At 39.0% G+C, this 22,729-nt stretch overlaps 1 protein-coding gene across 2 annotated transcripts in view; it reads right to left on the bottom strand.

Moving 5' to 3' along the window:
- The window catches only part of EDD1 (glycine-tRNA ligase), a 184,129-nt gene that overhangs the window by 135,864 nt on the left and 25,536 nt on the right, over positions 1-22,729 (bottom strand). For both annotated transcript variants that reach the window (XM_088962478.1, XM_088962477.1), the window contains exons 6-14: positions 20,250-20,305; positions 18,988-19,065; positions 18,794-18,868; positions 18,627-18,697; positions 15,597-15,713; positions 15,397-15,498; positions 13,457-13,583; positions 8,649-8,732; positions 8,452-8,538 (exon numbers count right to left, since the gene is read on the bottom strand). In XM_088962478.1, coding sequence (XP_088818604.1) covers positions 8,452-8,538; positions 8,649-8,732; positions 13,457-13,583; positions 15,397-15,498; positions 15,597-15,713; positions 18,627-18,697; positions 18,794-18,868; positions 18,988-19,065; positions 20,250-20,305 — 797 coding nt within the window. The remainder of the gene's footprint in view (positions 1-8,451; positions 8,539-8,648; positions 8,733-13,456; positions 13,584-15,396; positions 15,499-15,596; positions 15,714-18,626; positions 18,698-18,793; positions 18,869-18,987; positions 19,066-20,249; positions 20,306-22,729) is intronic.

The raw sequence follows: 22,729 nt of genomic DNA, 5'->3' as shown, positions 1-22,729 counted from the left end.
CAGGAAAGTGCAATAGCATGTGGTAGACCGCCTATCAAACATTGAACTGGCCCAATCAGCATTAGAATATCCTTCTATTTCAAGTTTTCCGCCACTTTTGTTTATCAAATCGCAACCAAGAGCCCCTTTTTAAATACCACACAATTCTCAGAACTACATTCCAATGAGGAATCAGAGGTTTTTGCATGAACTGACTTACTACACTAACCGCAAATGAGATGTCTGGCCTAGTAATGGTTAGGTAGTTCAGTTTACCTACAAGTCGTCGGTATCTGCAAGGGTCTTCAAACACTTCACCCATATCACTGCTTAGCCTAGTATTTGTGTCTGTAGGTGTTTCAGTTGGTTTAGCACCCAACAAGCCTGTTTCTTCCAGCAAATCAAGCACATATTTCCTCTGGCACAGATTAATACCATACATAGATCTCGCTACCTCTATCCCCAAGAAATATTTCAGTTTACCAAGATCCTTTGTCTGAAAATGATCCTGTAGATAAATCTTCAGCCTGCCAATACCCATGTTATTGTTCCCGGTAATAACAATATCATCTACATACACCACCAACAGTATTTTTCCTCCCGGAGAGTCATGACTGAATACAGAATGATCAACTTGGCACTGAACCTACAAAACCATGCTCGATGAGACTGTTTAAGCCCATATATAGCCTTCCTTAGTCTGCACACCTTGGCATCCTCCCCCTAAGCAACAAACCCTGGAGGTTGCTCCATGTAGACCTCCTCGAGTAAGTCACCATGCAAAAAGGCATTCTTGATATCAAGCTGATATAGCGGCCAATCATACATAGCCGCAAGAGAGATCACAACACGAACTGACCCTATCTTAGCAAATGGTGAGAAGGTCTTTGTGTAGTCAATACCATAGGTTTGGGAGTACCCTTTTGCAACCAGTCGCGCTTCCAGGCGTTCAACACAACCATCAGGCAGATACTTAACTGTATAAACCCATTTACAACCAACAGCTTGCTTCCTAGGAGGAAGAACGGTGAGGTCCCAATTATGATTATGATGAAGGGCTGAAAGTTCTTCTTCCATCACACGGCACCACCCTAGAGAGGCAAGGGCTTCCTGGACATCTTTAGGGACAACAACTGATGACAACAAGGTGACACTGGCGATGGGAGGCGAAAAGGTGAGTAAGTGAAACATAATTAGAAATAGGATGAAGGGTGCAAGTGCGTTTACCTTTCCGCAAGGCAATGGAAAGATCAAGATCAGATGTTGGGTTCGGGTCTGGAGCCGGATTTGTCGACGGTAATGTAGCCGGAGTAGTAGGTAGTACGCGTGGGCGATGTGTATACACTTGACGGATAGGTGGGCATCCAACAGGTGGTGACATTGGAGGCAAGGATTTGGTCATGGCTGGAACAAGGGGAAGTGGGTCGACAACGGGAAGTGGAAGAGGAGGAGGTGACGAGGAGGAAGAAGCATTACCGAACCCCAAAAAGAACGGAGTAGACTCAAAGAAGGTGACATCAGCACACACAAAGGACAGTCGAGAACTAGGATGGTAACACTTATACCCTTTCTAGGTCCGAGAATAGCCAAGGAAGATGCACTTGAGAGAACGAAAATCGAACTTGCCGTTCCCGGGACCCGGATTATGGACGAAGCAGACACACCCAAATACCATAGGAGTAAGAGGAAATGGAGACAAGGCGGGAAACAGAACCGTAAACGAAGAATGACCATCAAGGATGGATGTGGGCATCCGATTAATCAGAAAGCAAGAGGTAAGCACCTCATCACTCCAGAAGGGTTTGGGAACATTCATGTGATGCATGAGGGATCGTGCTGTTTCCAAGATATGGCGATTCTTTTTCTCAGCCACCCCATTTTGTTGTGGGGCGTAGGTACATGAGGTCTGATGTATAATGCCGTGTTGGTCCAAATATTCTTGAAATGATGAGGAAAAATATTGACGGCTATTATCAGAATGGAAAACTTTAATGTGAATACCAAATTGATTACGAATCTCAGCATAAAATTTCTGAAAAATGGTAAACAATTCACTTTTGTCTTTCATTAGATGGAGCCACGTCATCCTTGAAAAATGATCTACAAAAATGACAAAATATCTATAACCATTATATGACATCACATTATAAGGACCCTAAACATCGGAATTAATCAAAGAAAAAGGACTCGATACACGGTTATCAACCCTAGAACTAAAGGGAACACGATGGTGTTTCCCAAACTAACACGACTCACAATCCAAAACAGAAAGTTGACTCAAAGACGAAACCAAAGACTTCAAAACTTTCAGCGACGGATGACCAAATCGACAGTGCCACTGGAGAGGAGAAAGGAATGACTGGAGAGCTGTTGAAGTTTTTCCACCACCGTCAAGGTAATACAGTCCACCAGCTTCATGTCCTCCACCAATCTTCATCCCCGTCTTGAGATCCTAAAAAACACACATGGAATGATAAAAAGTATAGGAGCAATTAAGTGATTTGGTCAGCTTACTAACAAACATAAGATTAAAAGGCAATTTAGGAACATACAAAACTGAGGATAGGGATACAGGGTCTAGGTCAACATTACCAACACCACAAATTGAGGATGTGGAACCATTAGCAAGGGTGCCAGATTGTGATGTTGAACAATGAGATAGGGAAGAAAACACACCTAGAGTTCCAATCATGTGATTGGAGGCTCCAGAGTCAATGATCTAGGGATTGGGTGTGGATGCCAAACAAGCCATACCTGAGTGAGTGAAAGTAGTCGTTTTCTGTTGTAATGTGGATTGGATAAACCTCTCACATTCTTCACGGGGAACACTCACCATCTCCTTCATGGGACCATCTGTGGATGTAGGAGGTATCTGATCAGATGAACGATTCTCCTGTCTAAAGCTGGAACTGGTGTCACTAGTCACAGCATGACTAACCCAAGATGAGGGTGGACCATGTAGATCATAACAATAGTTAATGGTATGTCCATCCATACCACAATGAGTGCACCTCCTCGATCATGAGCCACGTCCTCTACCACGAGCTCCCCTTGAATCTCTGCCCCTAGTACGACCACCACCACGATTATAAGTAGGCCCACCATTGCCACTTTGGCCATACACCGGACCACTACTACCACCATGGCCAGACTGAGCTCCTCGAGCTCCACCTCTAGCACCACGGCCTCTCGACACAGCAAAGGCAAATCTATCTGAGATATTAGAGTTCTCAGTAGATACGATAGAAATCGTCCGGAGTGGAGCAAATACCTCTTCTGAAGAGGGGAGAACTGATCCTCCTAATATTTGAGCCCGTACTGGTTCATATTCAAACTTCAGTCCCACCAAAAATCTTATCACATCAAATTGTTCTCTCTGTTGTTGTTGAATCTTGACATCAGAAGTGAGAGGGTGATAGACATTCAACTCATTACGTATGTTTCTCATGCTACCATAGTACTCCTCAAGACCCTGATTACCCTGTTGCAGATTAAAGTACTCCTGATACAGCTGATACACTCTGGTTGTATTGTCCTGACCCGAATACAATTTCTTCGCATGGTCCCACACATCTTTGGCAGTGTCAAGAAACATGAAATTTACACTAATCCTGGGTTCCATACTATTCCATAACCATGTGATGATCTGAGCATCCTCTTGCTCCTAGTCTTCATACTCATGAGAGTCAGTGGAGGGTTTCTCCTCTCTTATGTGTTTTACTTTTTTCTTTGCCTTCAGAAAGACTTCGACGGATTTGGCCCAAGGCATATAATTCTCTCCATTTAGTTTAATGGAGGTCATCTAAACATTCAGGTAGTCTGTATGCACCATCACATTAGATTTACAATCACTATTATCTCCCATTCTGTTATCACCGATTCTGAACACTTGTTGAATTCTATTATCATTGAATTCTACACACTGCACATGACTAGATCACACTCGTCACACTGATTTCAGCACTTGTTGTTGCTGAAAATTGTACTCTTTACACCACAAACCCTACTCCTACGGCTACCTGAAATCTCACCACTATATGATCACAACTCTTCCTTCGAAATACACAAAAACAGCATAAACCCTAGCATGCTACTGTCTGAAACCCCAGCATATGATCTGAAACATACTTCCTATTTGATCCATAACAGAAATCATGCATAGAAATCTCTTTCCTTATCATTGAAGGAACAACCACACAGCAGAAAATCAGTCCACACAAGACAGCCACTGCACCACACAGATCGGCCCTCTTCTCTTCATCGATTAGGGGAGGCTTCTTAGAAACCACAGCAACCAACCACACAAGACACGACTGGAGGCATAGAAACCTCCAAGGGGAGAGGGCGATCACTCCTTTTCAGCCCTTTCCCTTATCTCCAGTTGAATGTAGGAAAATCAAGAGAAAACCTAGATTGGGTGCGCAGAGAATAGAAATCTAGGCAGATTCGAGTTGCTCTGATACCATGTTATGATTCGGCCTGCCTTAGAGTTCTATTTGTCTAAGATCAGTCACGCAGAGAGATGTAGAAAGGTGGAAGAAAGAGAGAGAGAGAGAGAAAAGGAGATAGTCTGGTTCGAATTGGAAGTCAAAGAACATAACTCCCATTCAGCCAAACATGTGCTTTTATTAGTAAAATAAATGGAAAAGACATATGTGCCCTTAATTAAGTAAGGAGCACTGGTTCTAACATAATATTACAGATCAGCAACCTTAATATAAGTATAAAGACAGAAATACCCCTTACGCTAATAGATACACTCTCAAGATGACTGATCATCCTTCCATATTTCTCATACTCCGCCTTCATAACAGCTAACTGCTCGCTAGTGGCTTTCTCATAAGTTGCACTCCTGTCATTATCTGAAACTATGGCTGCATTGGCATTCCTAGTCTTCCCATATAACCTCCTTGGTATGTCTTGGTTTCTTGCAATATTCACATATAACCTCCTTCCCTTCAGCCACCTTAGGTTTCACCCCCATATTAGCAAAATGGTCAACTAGAATAACCCCTTGAACCTGAACCAGCCTCCTACTGTCCTCATTGCTCACCATGGTATAAGCCTGAAACAAAGATACATTGTCCTTAGCTAGGATATTCTGCTTGGTAAAGTCAAATTTCGGATTCAACCTTGTCAGGAATTCAAAGACTCTATTCTTCTCAACTAATTTCTTATATGTTTCTACATCGTTTATACTTCCCCAGAAAAAAGTTTCCATGAGATCTATCTCTTGCCACAAGGATTTCAGCATTGAGAAATAAACTGCTAAAGGTCTCTCCCCTGCCTCAGATTGTTCACATCACTTCTTAACTTATATGCCCTGGCCACATTCAATTTTTGTGAATAGGTTTTAGCAACACTATCCCATATTTCTTTAGTAGAATTCATCCACAGATAGTGCTGACAAATTTAGGGTTGCATCGAATTCACTGACCACCCAATAACAGTGTAATTCTCTTGCAACCATTTCTCATAAGATGGGTCATCATCCTTTGGTGCTTTCTTGCTACCAGAAATATATCCCCACTTGCCTCTACTACAAACATGTATCTTTACTGATTGTGACCATGCTACATAGTCCCATCAAGCTTGACTGTGGTGACAGCCAATAAAGAGTCTACAGGTGCTCCCAGAACCTGTCCAGACTCTGAGCCCAACTTATTTTCAACTCCAGAAACATTCATCTTCCACAAAAAAAAAAAGCAATTTTAAGATGACAAAAAGGAAAACAAAAAATACAAACACCAAGTACCAACCTTCACAGTTCCCTATGAGCACAACTGCGCCTTAACCAGTACCCGGGAGAAATAGAGAAATAGTAGCCGCTCCTTGTAGGCTTCACAAAACTAAGCTATGCTTGGATCAATCTTCAAGGTAATCAATAAGGACTCCTTCAACCATTGTGTGCCAAGGTGAAACCTCTTGTGGAACCCGCAATCAAAAATCTCCAGTTGATTAGGATTTTTGGGCAAAATTCCAAAAAACTGTTTGAAAGGTGAACAGAGTTTCTTCTTTTCTCCAAGAAACCACAACCAACTGGGCTGAATATCTTCTTCAATCAATTATTGATTCAGTTCTCCATACACACTGTATGGGATTAAAAAAAAAAGAAGAAAAGAAAAGATGGGACCTGCTTGGATACCAAGAAGAAAAACAATCCCAAAAGAAATAAGAAATCAGATTAAAAAGAAGAAACAAAAGGAGACAGCAAGAAGAGAAGAAGAGGAACAGAACGATTGAGAAGAAAGGGTGAAAGAGAAGAGCTGCCCGTACATCTTCTCCTTTCCCTAACCCTTTCCATTCAAGAATAATCACTAATAATCAGAAATTACAAGTATATCCTTAGTAATTACAAGTAAGTCCTTAGCAGGCCCATTAATAAAACAGAGCATAAACATAAAATTAAAACACAACTATGGGCTATGGCTTCTCTACATAAATATTCACCTAAAACACCAAATAGTAGGATAACCAAATAAAATAATATGCTGATCATTTTGATTTTTTTTTTTGATAATTGAATAAATTTTATTAGATACTAAAGGTAAGAAGTACAAGCATCCCAAGGAGAGGCACGAGTTGCTACCTCTCCAGAATATTCAGATACAGCTTTCCCTACTTACTAGAATAATTTATAAAGATGCCCAAAAAAGACCTTCCTTGGATACCCCTTGATTGGCCAAAGAATCAGCCACAATGTTTGCCGACCTGCTTACCCATTTAACATCCACTCTCATAGTTCTAGTCAGCCACTTCACTCTTTTGAGGAGATCTCTATATCCCCATATGGCAGTGTTCGCATTTAACAGCCACCCTACTACCACCTAAGAATCTCCTTCAATTAGATGATGTTCCATCCCAAGCTGGTTAGCAACCTGAATCCCTTGAACAGCAGCTAGTAACTCAGCTCTTGTAGAGTCTCCCACTCCCACCGGTCCTGAGAATAATGAGATGATGTTGTTGTCCTTATTCCTTAGCACACCCCCTACTCCCGAAGGCCCAGGATTACCTTGTCTGCTCCCGTCAAAGTTCAATTTAATGACACCTTCTGGGGGAGGTTCCCACTCTACCATGTTTCTATTCTTTCTAGTGGAAGTGTTAGCCACTTCTAGCCAGTTTCTCCAAAGATCATCAAAAGAGAATTCAGAAAACAGGGACAAGGTCTTCAACCAATGGATTACACTAGTTAAGATACAGTCCTTCACTTCAGCCAAGCTTCTTTCCTTCTCTAGGAATGTTCTAGCATTCCTTTCCTCCCAAACAGTCCATATTATAGCTGCCCCGGTACACTTCCACATGATTTTACCTCTTCTTGTGTGCCACTCAAAGGTAGATGGAATAAACAACATACTTACATCAGATGGCAGCCGGCAGGTTCCACCTACACCCAAATAAACTAAAGCTCCAACTCCATAAGGCTGTAGCAAAGGAGCAAGAAATCAGTAGATGGAAACAGTTCTCATTCTGGGCCTTGCACAGGAAACACCGATTAGGGGAAAGGCATAGAGAAGGTCTCTTCTTTTGCAAGTTTTCCAAAGTATTGATTTTCCTGTAGAAAACTTCCCAACAGAAAACAGCAATTTTGGGGGGAATAGGTCTTATCCAAACTTCTTTAACAGGGAACACCCGAGGGTTAGGGTTGGTCAAGAGGGATTTTAGAAAGTAAGCACAAGTGAAGGCTCCTTTTGGAAGGGGGGTCCAAACTCTTTGATCAGATTTAGTGGGGTCCAAACCAAACAAACCGATTCGAGTAAAAGAAGTAACTCAGAAACACAAACCAGCTTATCATCCCTTAATCCCCTACAAAAGCCAAAGTCCCAACTTAAAGATAAAAGAAGTATTGGACTAGGGAGAAACTTGGAGATTGGCTCGTTTTTGTAAAGGGAGAGAGAGAATAGAGAAAAAACTAAATCTGATAAGGGATAAACTAAAAGGTACAAGACCAGTAATTCTATATGCAAAAGTGCTAGGCAATCAAGAAACATGTTCAAAAAAAAGAGTAGATGAGAAGAAGATATTGAGATTGATCACTGACAAGACTAGAAATGACATCATAAAAAACAAATGCATTAAATAGGACATATAAGTAACTCCAATTAGTGACAAGATGAGGGGAAGTCAACCAAGATGGTTTGGTCATGTGCATAGATGACCAATGACTGCACCTATGATAAGAAATAACTTGGTCTAAGAAGTCTATAACAGAGAAAGGTGAAGACCAAATAAAGTACTAATAGAAGTGGGAAGAAATTATTGATAGTTTGACACAAAACAAGGCTAATGATAGAGCACAATGGCAGGATAGGATTCACATAGTTGAATTCAGATGAGTTGAGTCATCAACAATTCCCTAGTACACTAATCTCCACATGCAAAAAAGATCACTGACATGCATAAACTTGTAAAAGATGTTGACAAGATAATATGAAGATAAAAGAACTTAAAGTGTGGACACGTAAGAAGAAATACCACTATTCTGCGTGGCGTTCCATATGTGAATACTTCACCATGATTCAACCTTTGCTTCTCAAGTAACTGTATGATTAAATCTTTAAGCTACATTAACAAATAATTATTGTCACCAAATAATAACTTCAGAGATCTCTAAAGCATTATCAGTTGATGAAAACAAGCACCTTGGCCTCATTTAAAAGTGAAATACACACCTGTTGGCTTGCATCAACTACATCTTGAGGTGGCATTTCTTCTGTTCCAATTTCAAGAATGAATGACCTAGGAACCTCTGCCACCTGTAGCATTAACAATGAACATGTACTACCTCTTCCAAAAAGAAATAATAAGCATACACATCATTTATCCTGCATATTTACAACTATTAGTAGAGTCCGGATCTCCTGCCCACGAGAACTCTGCCCACATTTTTCGCAGCCACACATGGAGAACATCTCATCCTCTGCATAGTATTATGCAGGGGGAGATGTTCCCAATTCACGGGGGTAGTGTATTGTGGGTAGGCGTGGGCAGGAGATCCGGAGTCCTATTAGTACAGCAACTAGCAAGTTGAATATGAGACTATATCAATTATCAAAGTGCACTTTCTTATGTTTGACATAGAAAAAAACAAAACACATTATTCGCTAATAAATTAAAATAATAAATACATATATTGTATATAAGCTTCATAGATATCTTTGCGGCCAAGCTTTGGAACTTTAGAAGGAAAGAAGAATAACTGAAGAAGTAGCAACAGCTGATATATCCACATATTTCAAACAAATTCCAAATGTAAGAGATCCAAATTAAAAGGAACTTTATAAGAGGAAGCATTTAAAGAACATTTCAACATTGTGAACAATGCAATATCATAGCATAGACTTTAATTATGAGGAAATGGCAAATAACACTGGTTCAAGAGTTTCAGTTGGGGACCAGAACACAGTCAATACAGTAAAGGAATTGGAATAAAGCCAGGATCCTTTTCAGAACTTATCTTCGAGTTGGTTGTTGAGCCACTTACCAAGCTCATGCCCTAGGATGAGGGTTTGAAAATAATTGAAGGTCCCAAGCCTTCTCTTTGTACACATGAAGAAGACATCCTCAATTTGTTGGCACCATCCATTAGATGAGCAATAAAAAGATTCTGACCATTGTACGGATAAACAAAAGCCATTATCAAACTCTTCTTTTTTTATAGTAAAAGGAAATTTCACTAAAAAGAAAAGGTGATTACAACCTAGAGAGGTATTGAGGGAACACCTCCAAACAGAACTAAGGACCGACAATCTCCCAAACACTTTCTTTGAAAACTTTACACCCAAATCCATCACATCAACCACACAAAACTCTCACTAAACCAAACACCCCAAAAGAAACATAAAACAAAACCCAAAATTTGAAACTTTGGCATTAACATACGAACAAAATCCAGGATCCAAAAACAAAACAACCACAGCTACGCAATCCCGCTCCCCTTTCACCCACAACTTGAACCTCTGAGAAGATGTACTGCGGCTTGAAGGCAGCAAAGCAGAAGAGAACTCCCTCCTCCCCCCATCAGACCCGAGCCTTTTACATCCTCAAACAGAACCTCCTTCCCCAACTGCTACTTAGCGGACAACCCATTATTCTTCATCCACTATTCCTTTCTCTCCCCTTCACCTTCCTCCCAGGCCTCACCCCCTTCCCCCACACCCATCGAGTTGTTCAGCTCTTCCCTTCGGTTTCTTTCAAACTGTTCAATTACTTTCCTGACCACCACTTCCCCCCCCCCATCCCAAGAAGAACAATCCAAGAGATTTCCCAATTTCCACCTGTCTGCCCACTAGTCTATCGATGCCCACTTTTTCCTTCTCGGGGATACCTTCCTTAGAAGATTCTTCGAAACCACCTCCCCTTAATTTCCTCCCCCCCCTCCTATCATTTTGTTCCTCGGGCTGTAAATCTGCGGCTACTTTGTTATCCTCCACTTCCATTCTTTCATCCTTCCTCTCTCCCTCCTCTTCCACCTTTTCATTATCCTCCTTTTTAATTATATTCTCCTTCCCGATCTTCTCATTAATGACCTCTAAATCATTTCTTTCCGACTTCTTTTTGAGAGGATGGAAAAGAAACATGCATTGTGTTAGTCGGGTCTAACTCCAGCCTTGTCTAACTCCTTTTCTTTTATAGATTCTCTTGAATTTGTCACAAGGGCCGTTCCCTACCAGCGCTTCCTTAGGACTGAAAAACTTTGGTCACATGAACCAGCTGCTTGTTTTCGAACCCTTTGGATTTCCTGAGCTCCCCTGTCTTAAGCGTGTCATTAACAGGAAACTCCAAGGTTCCTCCACTCCTTCTCCTGCCCAGATCCACCCCTAATTTACCCACTACCACCAATTTTCTTCCGCCTTCCTCCTCATACATCTTATCCTATTTCGCTACAATTGTTTCTCTCCCGGACATCTGATCAAACTCCCTACTGTCAGGCGTTCTTGGGCTTACATTGCTCTTCGACACACTGTCAAGACCATTTGCACCATCCCCTTCAAATCCTGCAAGATCTGAGGTCTTAACTGTCATTGAGTCCCTGTGATTCTCCCCTGTTCCGAGACCACGCTTTAAAAAATTTTTTCATGGATCCAAAAGAGGCACTTGGAATTCACTCGAACACTTGTCTAATCCTAATTCAGACTTTGAGCTTCTCATACCTATTGGCGAACTCACCTCATCAGAACGGATAAACCTTGTAGTCACCCACTCCCAAACCTCTTTCTTCGACTTCCTGACATTCCAAGGAAGTTTTGAAGCTTGACTTTTAAAGTTCACTGAATTCTTTGCCTTCAATCATTTGAACTTGCTAACCTTTCCCCAACTTCTTTCACCCGAAACAGCTCCAGCCACACTTCTTCGCTGTCTTGGACGAATCGTGAAAGGAGCTTGTTTAAAACTTACCAGGGACGAAGATAGACGCAAGTTGCTGTCCATAATCTCCCTGTTCTTTAGCAACACGTGGCTAAGAGGCCGATCAGGAAAACAGGCCAACTTGGGCCCAGTATCTTTTGAGCTGTCTTGCCCACCCAGCCCTAACTAGCTCTTTAGGCTAACAAGCCCATTTGGCCCATTTTTATCACCAATAGAAGACACCTGTTTAACCTTTATCCCATTTTTAACTTCGTCTCTCAAAAAAATCTCATTGTCCCTAGGAAGAAGCACCCCGTTGTTTGCCTCTTTAAAAGCCATCAAACTGTTTTCCATTAATAAAAAAAAACTCTGCTTTACAGTTTACTGCACTCTACTCCCATAAAAGTCTTCCAACTAAATACAAAACCTCTCCTGTTAAATGAGCGTAACTTATGGAGTGCTAACTTCGTTGGTTACAAAAACTCCATTAAATGACCTAGCCACTTGAACCAGCACTGTACATTATTCATCAGATTTTAGCTACACAACATTGGCCATCAATGATTTGTAAAAAAGGCCAAACAAAATGTTTTGCAATAGTCTCCTCTTGGGATAGTTGTAGAGAGATTCTCAAAGATAGCTGGGTGGAAAAAGAACTGCATTTCTTTGGGTCGCAGAATCACCCTCATTCCCTAATATTTCCAAAAGATTCAATAAAACACTGAAATTTTCAACCGGAATGGAAATATATACCAAGTATATACTAAGTTTCGTTGAAATACTTGAGAAGTTTCATTAGCTTCTCCAAAATCAAATGGAAACAATTGTGAGGTAATTGGATATGTTGATCATAATCATCAAATCAACAACTCCAATTAGGGATACAACTGGTATCCATCTGTCTGAATTCAAATTCAAATCCAATCCAATTAAAGCAATCTGAAATAAATCTGTTTATAATCTATGGAACTATCTCAATCTGATCCAATAAGATCCGATGACATTTAAACATCTCCATTTATTCTTACTAATTGAGTGGCACAAGAAAAATGTGTCTGAAAGAGGAGGAAGAGAGGTGTGCCAACTCCTTGGAAGATTCATTGGCCAAACAAGGGGTGGGAAGAGTTAATTTCTTCTGGGCAGCATTGTAATCTGAGTTGCTTTCTTGGGAGGGTTAAGAATTTTTACCCCTCCTTTTGTACCTTTTCCATTATTATCTTTTAATAAAAATCTCTGTTATCTATCAAAAAAAAAAAGAGGAAGAGAGGGAGTAGAGCATGGAGAGAGGGGGGAGAAAGGGAGAGAAATAGAGAGATAAATGGTTTAGATTTCTTGCATGGTAGTATGGACATCAGCCAAGGCAAGTATTGGCATTATATAGTAAAGATATCTACATAATGTTAATAATTATCTTTCAGTAGAGTTGGTTCAAATGCTGTATTTTAGGTAAAAGAGTCATAGGTTCAAGACTCACATGAGTTATTTTCAAGCCATTTAATTTATGATAATTCATTATCAAAGTATTTATCAGTTCATTTTATCAAAAACATATAATATTCTTAACATCTTTAGAAGAACAAATTAATGGTATTCAATATCCAAACCCAACTAAAGTTCAATCCAGATCTAGCATATAAGAATGTTAATTCTAAATTAACATAAGAATGCTACTCAAATTTGAATATTAATGACTTATGAATTAAAATTAGATCTAGGCATATCCAATTTGACCTGATCCATTTGCATCCCAATCTAGTTTTGATAACAACGGAGATTATGTAAGAGTTTAAGAATGTTAATTCTAAATTACATAAGAATGCTACTATTATTTAAAACGAATGATAGTAAGCGATTCAACTAGATTCAGTATTGACAACCATACCAGAAGGCTAATATATGGATAAAGAAAACAAAGTTGCACACAGATGCAAAGAACTGCAGCTGACCTTTCTCAGTGCCTTTTCAAGATCGTCTTTAGGAATGTTAATTCTAAATTACATAAGAATGCTACTATTATTTAAAACGAATGATAGTAAGCGATTCAACTAGATTCAGTATTGACAACCATACCAGAAGGCTAATATATGGATAAAGAAAACAAAGTTGCACACAGATGCAAAGAACTGCAGCTGACCTTTCTCAGTGCCTTTTCAAGATCGTCTTTAGGACAAGCAACATAATTGGGTTCAGATATGATGCCTAGAGGGTGCCCAAGGGACTCTCGGGTCTTTACCCAAAGTTGAGCACATTGCCGAGCTAAACTGGTAGACATTTGCAGAAAGAAAATTATCTAAATACTAAATTCCATTGATAAAATAAAATTCAGAATTTTAAAACTATTGCAATTAGAATAAGTGAACTTCAAAGAGTAAATCAAATAGTATCCAAAATATATTATAAGAACAGAAACCTGCAAAAGAAACGGCAGTCCCTAAAAAATCCATGTGCATGTGCATACAAGAAAAATAAATGCAGCAAATGAAAAAAAGATGCAACGAATACTTCAAGGTGATAGTGATAATTGACTAGACTCCTTGCTTTCTGGAAAAATATGAAAACCATCCAGATTTAAAACAAAACTCAAAAGAACATATGGAAGGATTACAAGCTCTGAAACCAAGAAACATGCTCCATGGGATTCTTTTAATTATTGATATTTGTTGAGATGACATGGAGAATAGGGGGTTCCCTAAGAGCTAACTCAATGTTTAAGTAATTGAACTTCTTCATTCTAGTGTACATGGATTGATTTGGGTTGTTGATTCCATTTTAGAATCATATTACATTGAAGTCACCACCTAACTTCCACAGACCCTCCCATTATGGAGCATGGCACTTGCTAAAGTTCCCTTCTTTGTAAAAGTTAGGAATATAAAGGTTTGTTAGCACCCATTTATAACCATCCTCTATTCTTTTTAACTTCACTAGTATTTTGAATCTTCCAATCAATTCTTCCCCACAAGTACAAGTTTCATTATTCCACGAAGTGATGATTCCACCAAACGGGAGTGCCATATCTTAGTTAATATTTCTAGAAGACCGAAAGCTCTACACACAACTACTTTCTACCTCAAACAGCTTTGACTCTTCAATCATCATTGTGTCAAGTTTTTCCCTTATTCAAAAGGTCTTTCTATTGATTGCCTCTTTCTGGACTACCCGATCTCCTAAAATTCCAGCTAATGATCTTCATCTCCTACTTCTGAATTCACCCTTAGGTTTTAAAACCTCCTTACCTACTGCCTCTTCTTTTGTCCTTTATTTTTACCTTTCTCATAAACGATGCCGCATTTTAACTCGTCCACCTCATTCTGTTTTTACTTCTTTTTCTTCGTCTCTCTCTTAGCTTTTCCTCACACTTCCACCTCCCTCTTTTGGGATATCATTTCCATTTCCAATCCCCAACTCCTTGCAAACTCCCTAGAGATTCCATTCCCAATCTGTTCCTCCTTTGTACTCACTAAGTCCCAAAACAATTGGCAATTTGATTCCATAAGCTTTCTCCCTTCACTTCTACTCAATTAATTCTTCAGTTCTTATTCTTTTAGATTCCAGCTCAGCAGCAATCTGTTTCCCAGCTTCAAAGTTTGTGTATGGTGGTTCATAGACATATCTGCAATCACAGCAGCCACCGAAGGGTAGGAGCAGAATGCAAAGGAATATGGGAACAAGAAAAACGAAAAAATAAGGAGCAGGAAGACGATCAAACTCAAGAGGCTTGTTCACAGAAAGGCAAGATTTGAGGCCTAGACTGCCTGATTTGGCTTCTCTTTTGTTTCTATTTAATAATATCTCTTTTGATCTTGATACCAATAACAATAGATTAATTTAACAAAAGCATGGATTAACATATTATATTTTTTTCAAAAACATTAATAATATCTCTTTTGATCATGCTACCAATAACAATAGATTAATTAATAAAAGCATGTACTAACATATTGATAAAACCTTCCAATAATGGAAAAAAAATGCTGCAAGAAGGAAAACTGAACCAGAAAATTTGAGGTCATCAATCTTTCACAAGAATGCCTCTAGCAAATTTTTCCTAATTAAAAGAGGAGAACAACTAACCTACGCATCCGGCCAAAATAACGAGCCCGTTCAGTTACACCAACAAAACCTCTAGAATCTAAAATGTTAAAAGCATGAGATGTCTTCAGAAGCTGATCATACCTAACATGTAGAGCAAAAGTTAACTTTAACAAAGACTGGAATATCAGACAATATATCACAAATAGTAGGGTAAAAGGGAAAAAATTAATAAAACATACGCAGGTACTGCAAGACCCAATGACAACAAGGAACGAGCCTCTTCCTCAAATATCTCAAAGTGCCTTTGGATATTATCAACACTGGCATGTTCTAAATAATATGCACTCATTTCCTTCCTGCAGTGAAAAAATATGGAACTCGTTACTTGAGACATCACATTGTATATAAAACATATTCAAGCAGCACAGTACCTTCCTGATGAAAATGGTAGGCCTTGGTGTAATTAGTAAGAATATAAAGAAATTAATTGGGGTTTCCCAATGTAATTTATAGAATTTGTTCAAAAGGCTGCTTCAGTGCCATCATTGTTGTTTTTATTTTTTGTTTATTCTCTTAGGTGGGGACTTTCAACCACTTAATCGCGGGCCTCTCATATGCTCTTGCAGCCTTGCATTTCTTCGTTTATATAAATATATAATTATCAATTAAAAATGGAATAATAGAAAGGAGAAACATCATTTGATGCAAGGTACCAACCAGCTGGTTGGTAAGGTCTCCTGCTGGTTGAAGCGGAGACTTGGGATCGAATCCCGCCTGCACCTGGGTTGGGGGGGTTATGGGTTGGGGGATGGGCTACCCCCCTGTTGTGTAGGCCTTCAAAAGAAATCAAAAAAAAAAAGGAGAAAAATCATTTGATGCAATCAGAAGATTAACAATAATGGAAAATAGATAGACTGAAGTGACAAAAGTTACCAGCATAAGTTCTTCAAAGTATAGGCATATCTTGAGAGAAGTAGATCAATTTTCTTGGGAACTGAGGACAACTTCCATATGAACCCAAAGATCAGCCAATGTATAAATGATACACTTTCAAGATAAGGGGTAGAAAGAACCCGTCTATTTAATATCTGGGAGGCAGTCGCCCAGGATAAACAATTGAAAGATGTAAGCAAAGGAGTTCGAATTTTGGGGTAGGTAGCATTGGCTAGCATAAATGTGAAAGTGTTCTTGGCACAGCAAGATCTTATTCCATATTGTAACTTAATAAAAAATCTGGATGATTACTGATTTACTGTTTAGATCAAAAATAGATTTGAGTGGTTTTCATCATTTAAATCTAATAGTCGCAAAGGACTTCTTTATTAGGGAGTATAATATTATGATACTTTCGCTGTATCCTATGAAACAATTATTGTTGGGCCTACCGTAAAGCCCATTAAAATCGGTCAGACAGACAGAATTAAGGGTCCGTATAAATCTGGTTCCTTAACCGGATATGGACCAGTCATTTAAGTCCACTTATACCCGCATTTGATTAAACCGGGCCCATGTCACCCTTTTGAGTGGGGTGGTTACCACTTCTATAACCTCTAAGCAAGTCCATACCTGATGTTAGTTTGAAGGCAAACGCTAGTTGAAGAGAATAGAAGAGCTAGAGAGAGTGAAGCATGGACCACAAAGAATAAAAAGAGAGAATAAAAACAAGGAAAAGAGAAAGTAAAAAAGAGAGAAACCAGCCCGGTAAGGTTTCATTTCAAACAAGAACAAGCCACAGGTAAGAATTATCCTTCCCAAGGGGGCTGTCTTTCTTGCTCCATCTCTACTCCCATAACTCCCCTACACCTTTCTCTTCAAAAGAGAAGATCTCCTATCTCTCATTTCATCATCTGCTCCATCGTAAGAATTTCCAGTCCTTTACAAAGTTGAAAATACGTCGTAGAAGGAGCAAACTGTCTACAGCCTCGTTGTTTAACTAGCCGACTGTGGACTTCTTCAAGATAACTGCAGTTCTTTACAAAACATGAAGAAATAGGAGAAACCATGTCTACAATTTTGACATTTAATTTTGTTGCTTGCAGGCTCTTATTAACCGTGCAAAGGCCAACAGCTCATCTAACAATGGAACTGGTTATCAAATATATGAAAAGTTTGTTTATTCTCTAAATTTATGTTCTCATCCACTTCTACAATTTTGACATTTAATTTTGCTGCTTGCAGGCTCTTATTAACCGTGCAAAGGCCAACAGCTCATCTAACAATGGAACTGGTTATCAAATATATGAAAAGTTTGTTTATTCTCTAAATTTATGTTCTCATCCACTTCTACAATTTTGACATTTAATTTTGCTGCTTGCAGGCTCTTATTAACCGTGCAAAGGCGAAAGGCCAACAGCTCATCTAATCATGGAACTGGTAACCAAATATATGAAAAGTTTGTTTATTCTCTAAATTTATGTTCTCATCCTCTCTCTGTCTCAGAGGAAGATAAAGAATTTTGTAATTCCATATGGTTAGCTTTTTTTTTTTTTCGGGGGGGATTCATATCCTCAAATTAGAACCAATCAACCAAAAGGTCTATCTATCATTTGCAAAGATGTAAACAAGAGGAACGTCTACACAATACCCCAAATGCACCTTACCCAAAATAATAAAAGTTCAATTGTTTAATTGAGTGACCATGTAGTATAAGAATTTGCTTCAAAATTTTCCCATCAACAGCTACTGACCAAAAAAGTTATAAAAGTTAACAGGCCTTCATGGATCCTCCACTTGTGAAAAATATCTAAGATGTATACAGCTGCAAATGTGCAAAAAAAAAGAATCTCTAAAAAGAAGGAAATTTAAAAAAAAAATCATGTCAAATTAGTTTTAATGTTCTATTATCAAGATTATCAGATCAGTTATTGTTTTATTATCAAGATATCAGACCAGTCAAGTACCCAGCCTCTTGTCTCTTATTTTGAGCAAACAAAGGAAAAAATGAGACTCAAACAGCATTCGTTGTACCGAACAAGACACTTCATGCCTTGAAAAGTCCAACAGAATTATGGCACCATCTTTTTTCTCTTCTTTAGATTGCTAAATATATATATTTCACTGGTTTCGAATAAGAATTAACAGTATACAAAACTCTGACACTCTTAAAAAAATGAACTAATGGAAGCTCACAGAAACTAAGGGACCCACCATACACGATGGTAGCGATTAGTAAAGCCTCTCTAATCAATCAGGAAAAAAAGCAACCAAATGAAAGCAATAAACTGGCAAGATACTTTGAAAAGTAAAGAGTCACCAAGGAGCAAATTTACTCATTCTCTAGGAACAGTTCTCCATATGTAATTCCATCAGCATATTGGATTTTCTTGAAATGATCAACTCCCTGAAATAAATTTGGCGTAATTCAGGCAAACATGTTTAGTAGAAGCAAGGAAAACAAATGTTGGTGATAGACCAATAACCCAATAATTAAGTTAACCTGAAGCAACATAAGGATCCTTTCAAGACCATAAGTGATCTCTACAGATATTGGCAGCAAAGGAAGACTCCCAGCCTGGAAAAGTTGAAAAGAAACAATAAAGCATCTAGAATTTAATGAGGCTGTTGGTTGTCCATGACTAAACGATTAACAATCATACTGATTTTTTCCTTTTCCCCTCTATGGGGTGGTACCTGCTGGAAGTATGTGAATTGTGTGATCTCCATCCCATCCATCCACACTTCCCAGCCCAATCCCCAAGCACCGAGGACCTGTGAACAGTTCAAATTTCAAAGAGAGAAATAATGTTGCTTTTTTAATTGGTTATAAGTAAAAGCACTACTAAAAAAGGAAATAATATATAATAATCAAGTTTTCTATGAGGAATAATGGCAAGGTCATAATACACCTTAAAGCAAGAAGACAAACCAAAATATACAAGATGTGCAGAAACACAAAGTAGTACCAAAAGTTCAAGCCATTCAGGAAGAATTGAACCTAAATACATCTCAACCTTGCTCCCCTCTAGACAAACTACCAGATATAGAATTGGCTTATCTAAGGATCCAATTAAATATTATATTCACTCTTGGACAGCAAATAGTAAGAGCAGATTCAAAGGACAAAGTAGGATAGTACCAAAAAGGCCCACATCCATCCATTTTCGTTGATGTTATGAATGATTCTAGTCACAGAATGCCATAACTTCCATTGGAAACTTCCCAAGTCATTTCCCCCAAAAGAGAGGTGTTCTTATTTTGTAACCTCACAATATCCAACCTAGAACCCCCTTAGCCTTGTGTTCGACTGTGTGGAAGGAACAAAATGGCAGGATTTTTTAGAAAAAGAAAAAAAAAATCCTCAAAAAGAAGCCTTAGTGCGGGTGTCATCAAAAGGGGTTACATGGTTTGAAGTGTCAACACTTCTGTAACCAGAGGATGCTTTCCAAGATTTTAAAGCCTGGGGTAGATCCTTGTGATACTTTTTCTTGATATTCACCATGTACAGATACAACATGCTTGCACATGCTTTTTGAGGGAAGCTCTCCGTCCAATTAATAAAATACCTACATTCACTCATCAAACAAAAATAAAAACATTTTCCTTTATCTACTTGCTTATTTGACATAAATGAACAGCTAATTTACACAATAAATACTATTTTTCCTATAAGAAACTATTAAGTAACAAAGAAAAACTTCTTGACCTTCTATAGGTATATAATGTTAGAATTTGACAAACCATTTTAATAGTACATATTTTTTACGGACATATCCCCTAATTGTTCTTTCATCTTGTTGAATCAGAATCCAAGCTAAACCAGATGTCCGGACATAATTCGGATTCTGATTCCAGTGTCTGTACCCATGCAATGCTGATTTGGATAGAAATAGAGTTAAACCAAAGTAAACAATACATATAAGTTATCAGTAAAATCTTGGTATAGGAAATATTACTGGACTTTCCCAGTTGTCCTCCACAAAGCGTATGTCATGTGCATTGACATCAATACCTGCCAAGGTAAGCTTCAGAAGATTAAACCCGGAAGAGAGACAGACAGAAAGCATAATAAATGCTATACGAAGATAACTGATACGTGCATCAGCTTATACGGGAAACAAAGAATCTGGCATGTACAAAGAATTCATTCAAGTTCACAAGGATTGATTTTTTTTATCAGTAATAGTAACTATATTAGCATTCTAATAAAAGAAGTATAAAGACAAAGCAATTGAAACAAGGAAAAATAAAAAGAGCCATCAACCCCAAATCCTCAAAAACCCTACAAGCCTCAAAAATACAAAGGAAGCATCAAAAATATTCAGAATTCACCACTCCCCGTTTGATTTGATCTTTTCCCTTTGTGTTTTTGGATAACAAGCATTAAACATGATATAAATAGCAATTAAGGAGTCTATCATTTTATGGTACTCTCATGCCTACCCTAGCTGTTGAGTCTAGGTAGGGTGGTTGGTGTGAATGGAACTTTCTTTGTGGTTCTTATTGAGCGTCGGACTCTTCAGTTTTTGTGGAGATGGATATTTGAGATACTGTTGTGCATCTGAGTTGCACTTGCTTTTTTGTTTCTGAACTCTGGAGACACGGGAGAAATAGACATAATGATATCCTACTTCTTAGGACCTGAGATCAATTGAATCCTACACTGACACTTTGGGATCATCTTGGTAAGGGCAATCTGAGTTTTCTTGGTTTGTTTTACCTAGTTTTGGTTGGTGGTTGCATCTAGAGGAAGTTCTACATTGAGCAGAGGTAGCTATCTCTTTCCAATTTCTTAACAAGTCAGCCACAGAATAAACTGAGAACAGCTCCATAGATTTCAGCCAGTGGGCTACCCTTAAGAGTATTAGGTCTGTTTCGACTGCTGCTACAGTAGTCCGAACAGGAAGAGGAGACGAAGAAGAAGAAGAAGAAGAAGAAGAAGAAGAAGAGAAGAAGAAGGGTCTATCGAAAATCTGATGGTTAACCCATCCTGTCGACCCCCTTAATCTATATTAGATTCTAATAATGTTTACAAAGACAGAAATGCCCTTACTTGTGGGGCAGAGTAACTCTAATAACACTGCCACATAAGCAAGTTACTTAATAAACAGAAGAAGACTAAACTACCCCTATTCGGCACATCTTAACACTCCCCCTCAAGCTGGAGAATATATGTCATATAATCCCAGCTTTTATAAACAAATCTGCCCACTGGTCATTGGAGCCCACATGTTTTGTATTTATCTCTCCAGCAAGAACCTTCTCTCTCACAAAGTGGCAATCAACCTCTATGTGCTTTGTTCTCTCATGAAAGACAGGATTGGATGAGATATGGAGTGCAGCTTGGTTGTCACAGAACAATCTCATAGGTTTATCCATGTGAAACCCAATTTCTTGTAGGAGATTCCTCAGCCACACTAATTCACAGGTAGTGTGAGCCATGGCCCTATATTCGGCTTCAGCATTGCTTCTGGCCACAACCGTCTGCCTTTTACTCTTCCATGTCACAAGATTTCCTCCCAGAAATGTGCAATAGCCTGTAGTAGATCTTCTGTCGCTCACTGAGCCTGCCCAGTCTGCATCTGTATACCCAACTACTTCAAGTTTTCCTCCTGGTTTATACAATAGCCCACGGCTTGGAGCTCTTTTCAGATACTTCACAATTCTAAGGACCGCATCCCAATGAGGTATACGAGGGTTCTGCATGAATTGGCTCACCACATTGACTGCAAAGGAGATGTCGGGTCTCGTGACAGTCAGATAGTTCAGCTATCCCACTAGTCGTCTATACCTTCCAGGATCTTCAAATACTTCTCCTGTATCACTGCTCAACTTAACATTTGGTTCCATAGGGGTCTCAGCCGGTTTTGCACCTAACAGTCCTGTTTCTTCCAATAGATCAAGTACACATTTCCTTTGACACAGATTCACACCTTGTTTTGACCTGGCAACCTCTATTCCCAAGAAATACTTTAATGTTCCAAGGTCCTTTGTTTGAAAATGATTTTGCAAAAATACCTTTAGTTTGCCAATCCCCAGTTTATCACTACCAGTGATGACAATATCGTCCACATAGACCACTAATAAAATCTTCCCAGCTTCTGAGTCATAGTTGAACACTGAGTGATCAACCTGGCATTGTTTCATTCCAAAACTCCTCACCACTTCATTGAACTTCCCAAACCAAGCACGTGGAGATTGCTTCAACCCATAAATTGCTTTCTTCAGCTTGCACACCTTACCACCCTCCCCCTGAGCAACAAACCCAGGTGGTTGCTCCATATATACCTCCTCCACTAGATCACCATGGAGGAAGGCATTCTTTATGTCAAGTTGAACATAACTGCCATATATACCTCCTCCACTAGATCACCGATCATACATAACTACCAAGGAAATTAGGACACGAACGGAACCAATTTTAGCCACCGGAGAG

Source organism: Nelumbo lutea, chromosome 1, assembly GCF_056320005.1.
Source record: "Nelumbo lutea isolate HS-2025 chromosome 1, American lotus-T2T, whole genome shotgun sequence".
NCBI classification, from domain to species: domain Eukaryota; kingdom Viridiplantae; phylum Streptophyta; class Magnoliopsida; order Proteales; family Nelumbonaceae; genus Nelumbo; species Nelumbo lutea.
This window is presented reverse-complemented; position numbering and strand designations above follow the sequence as displayed.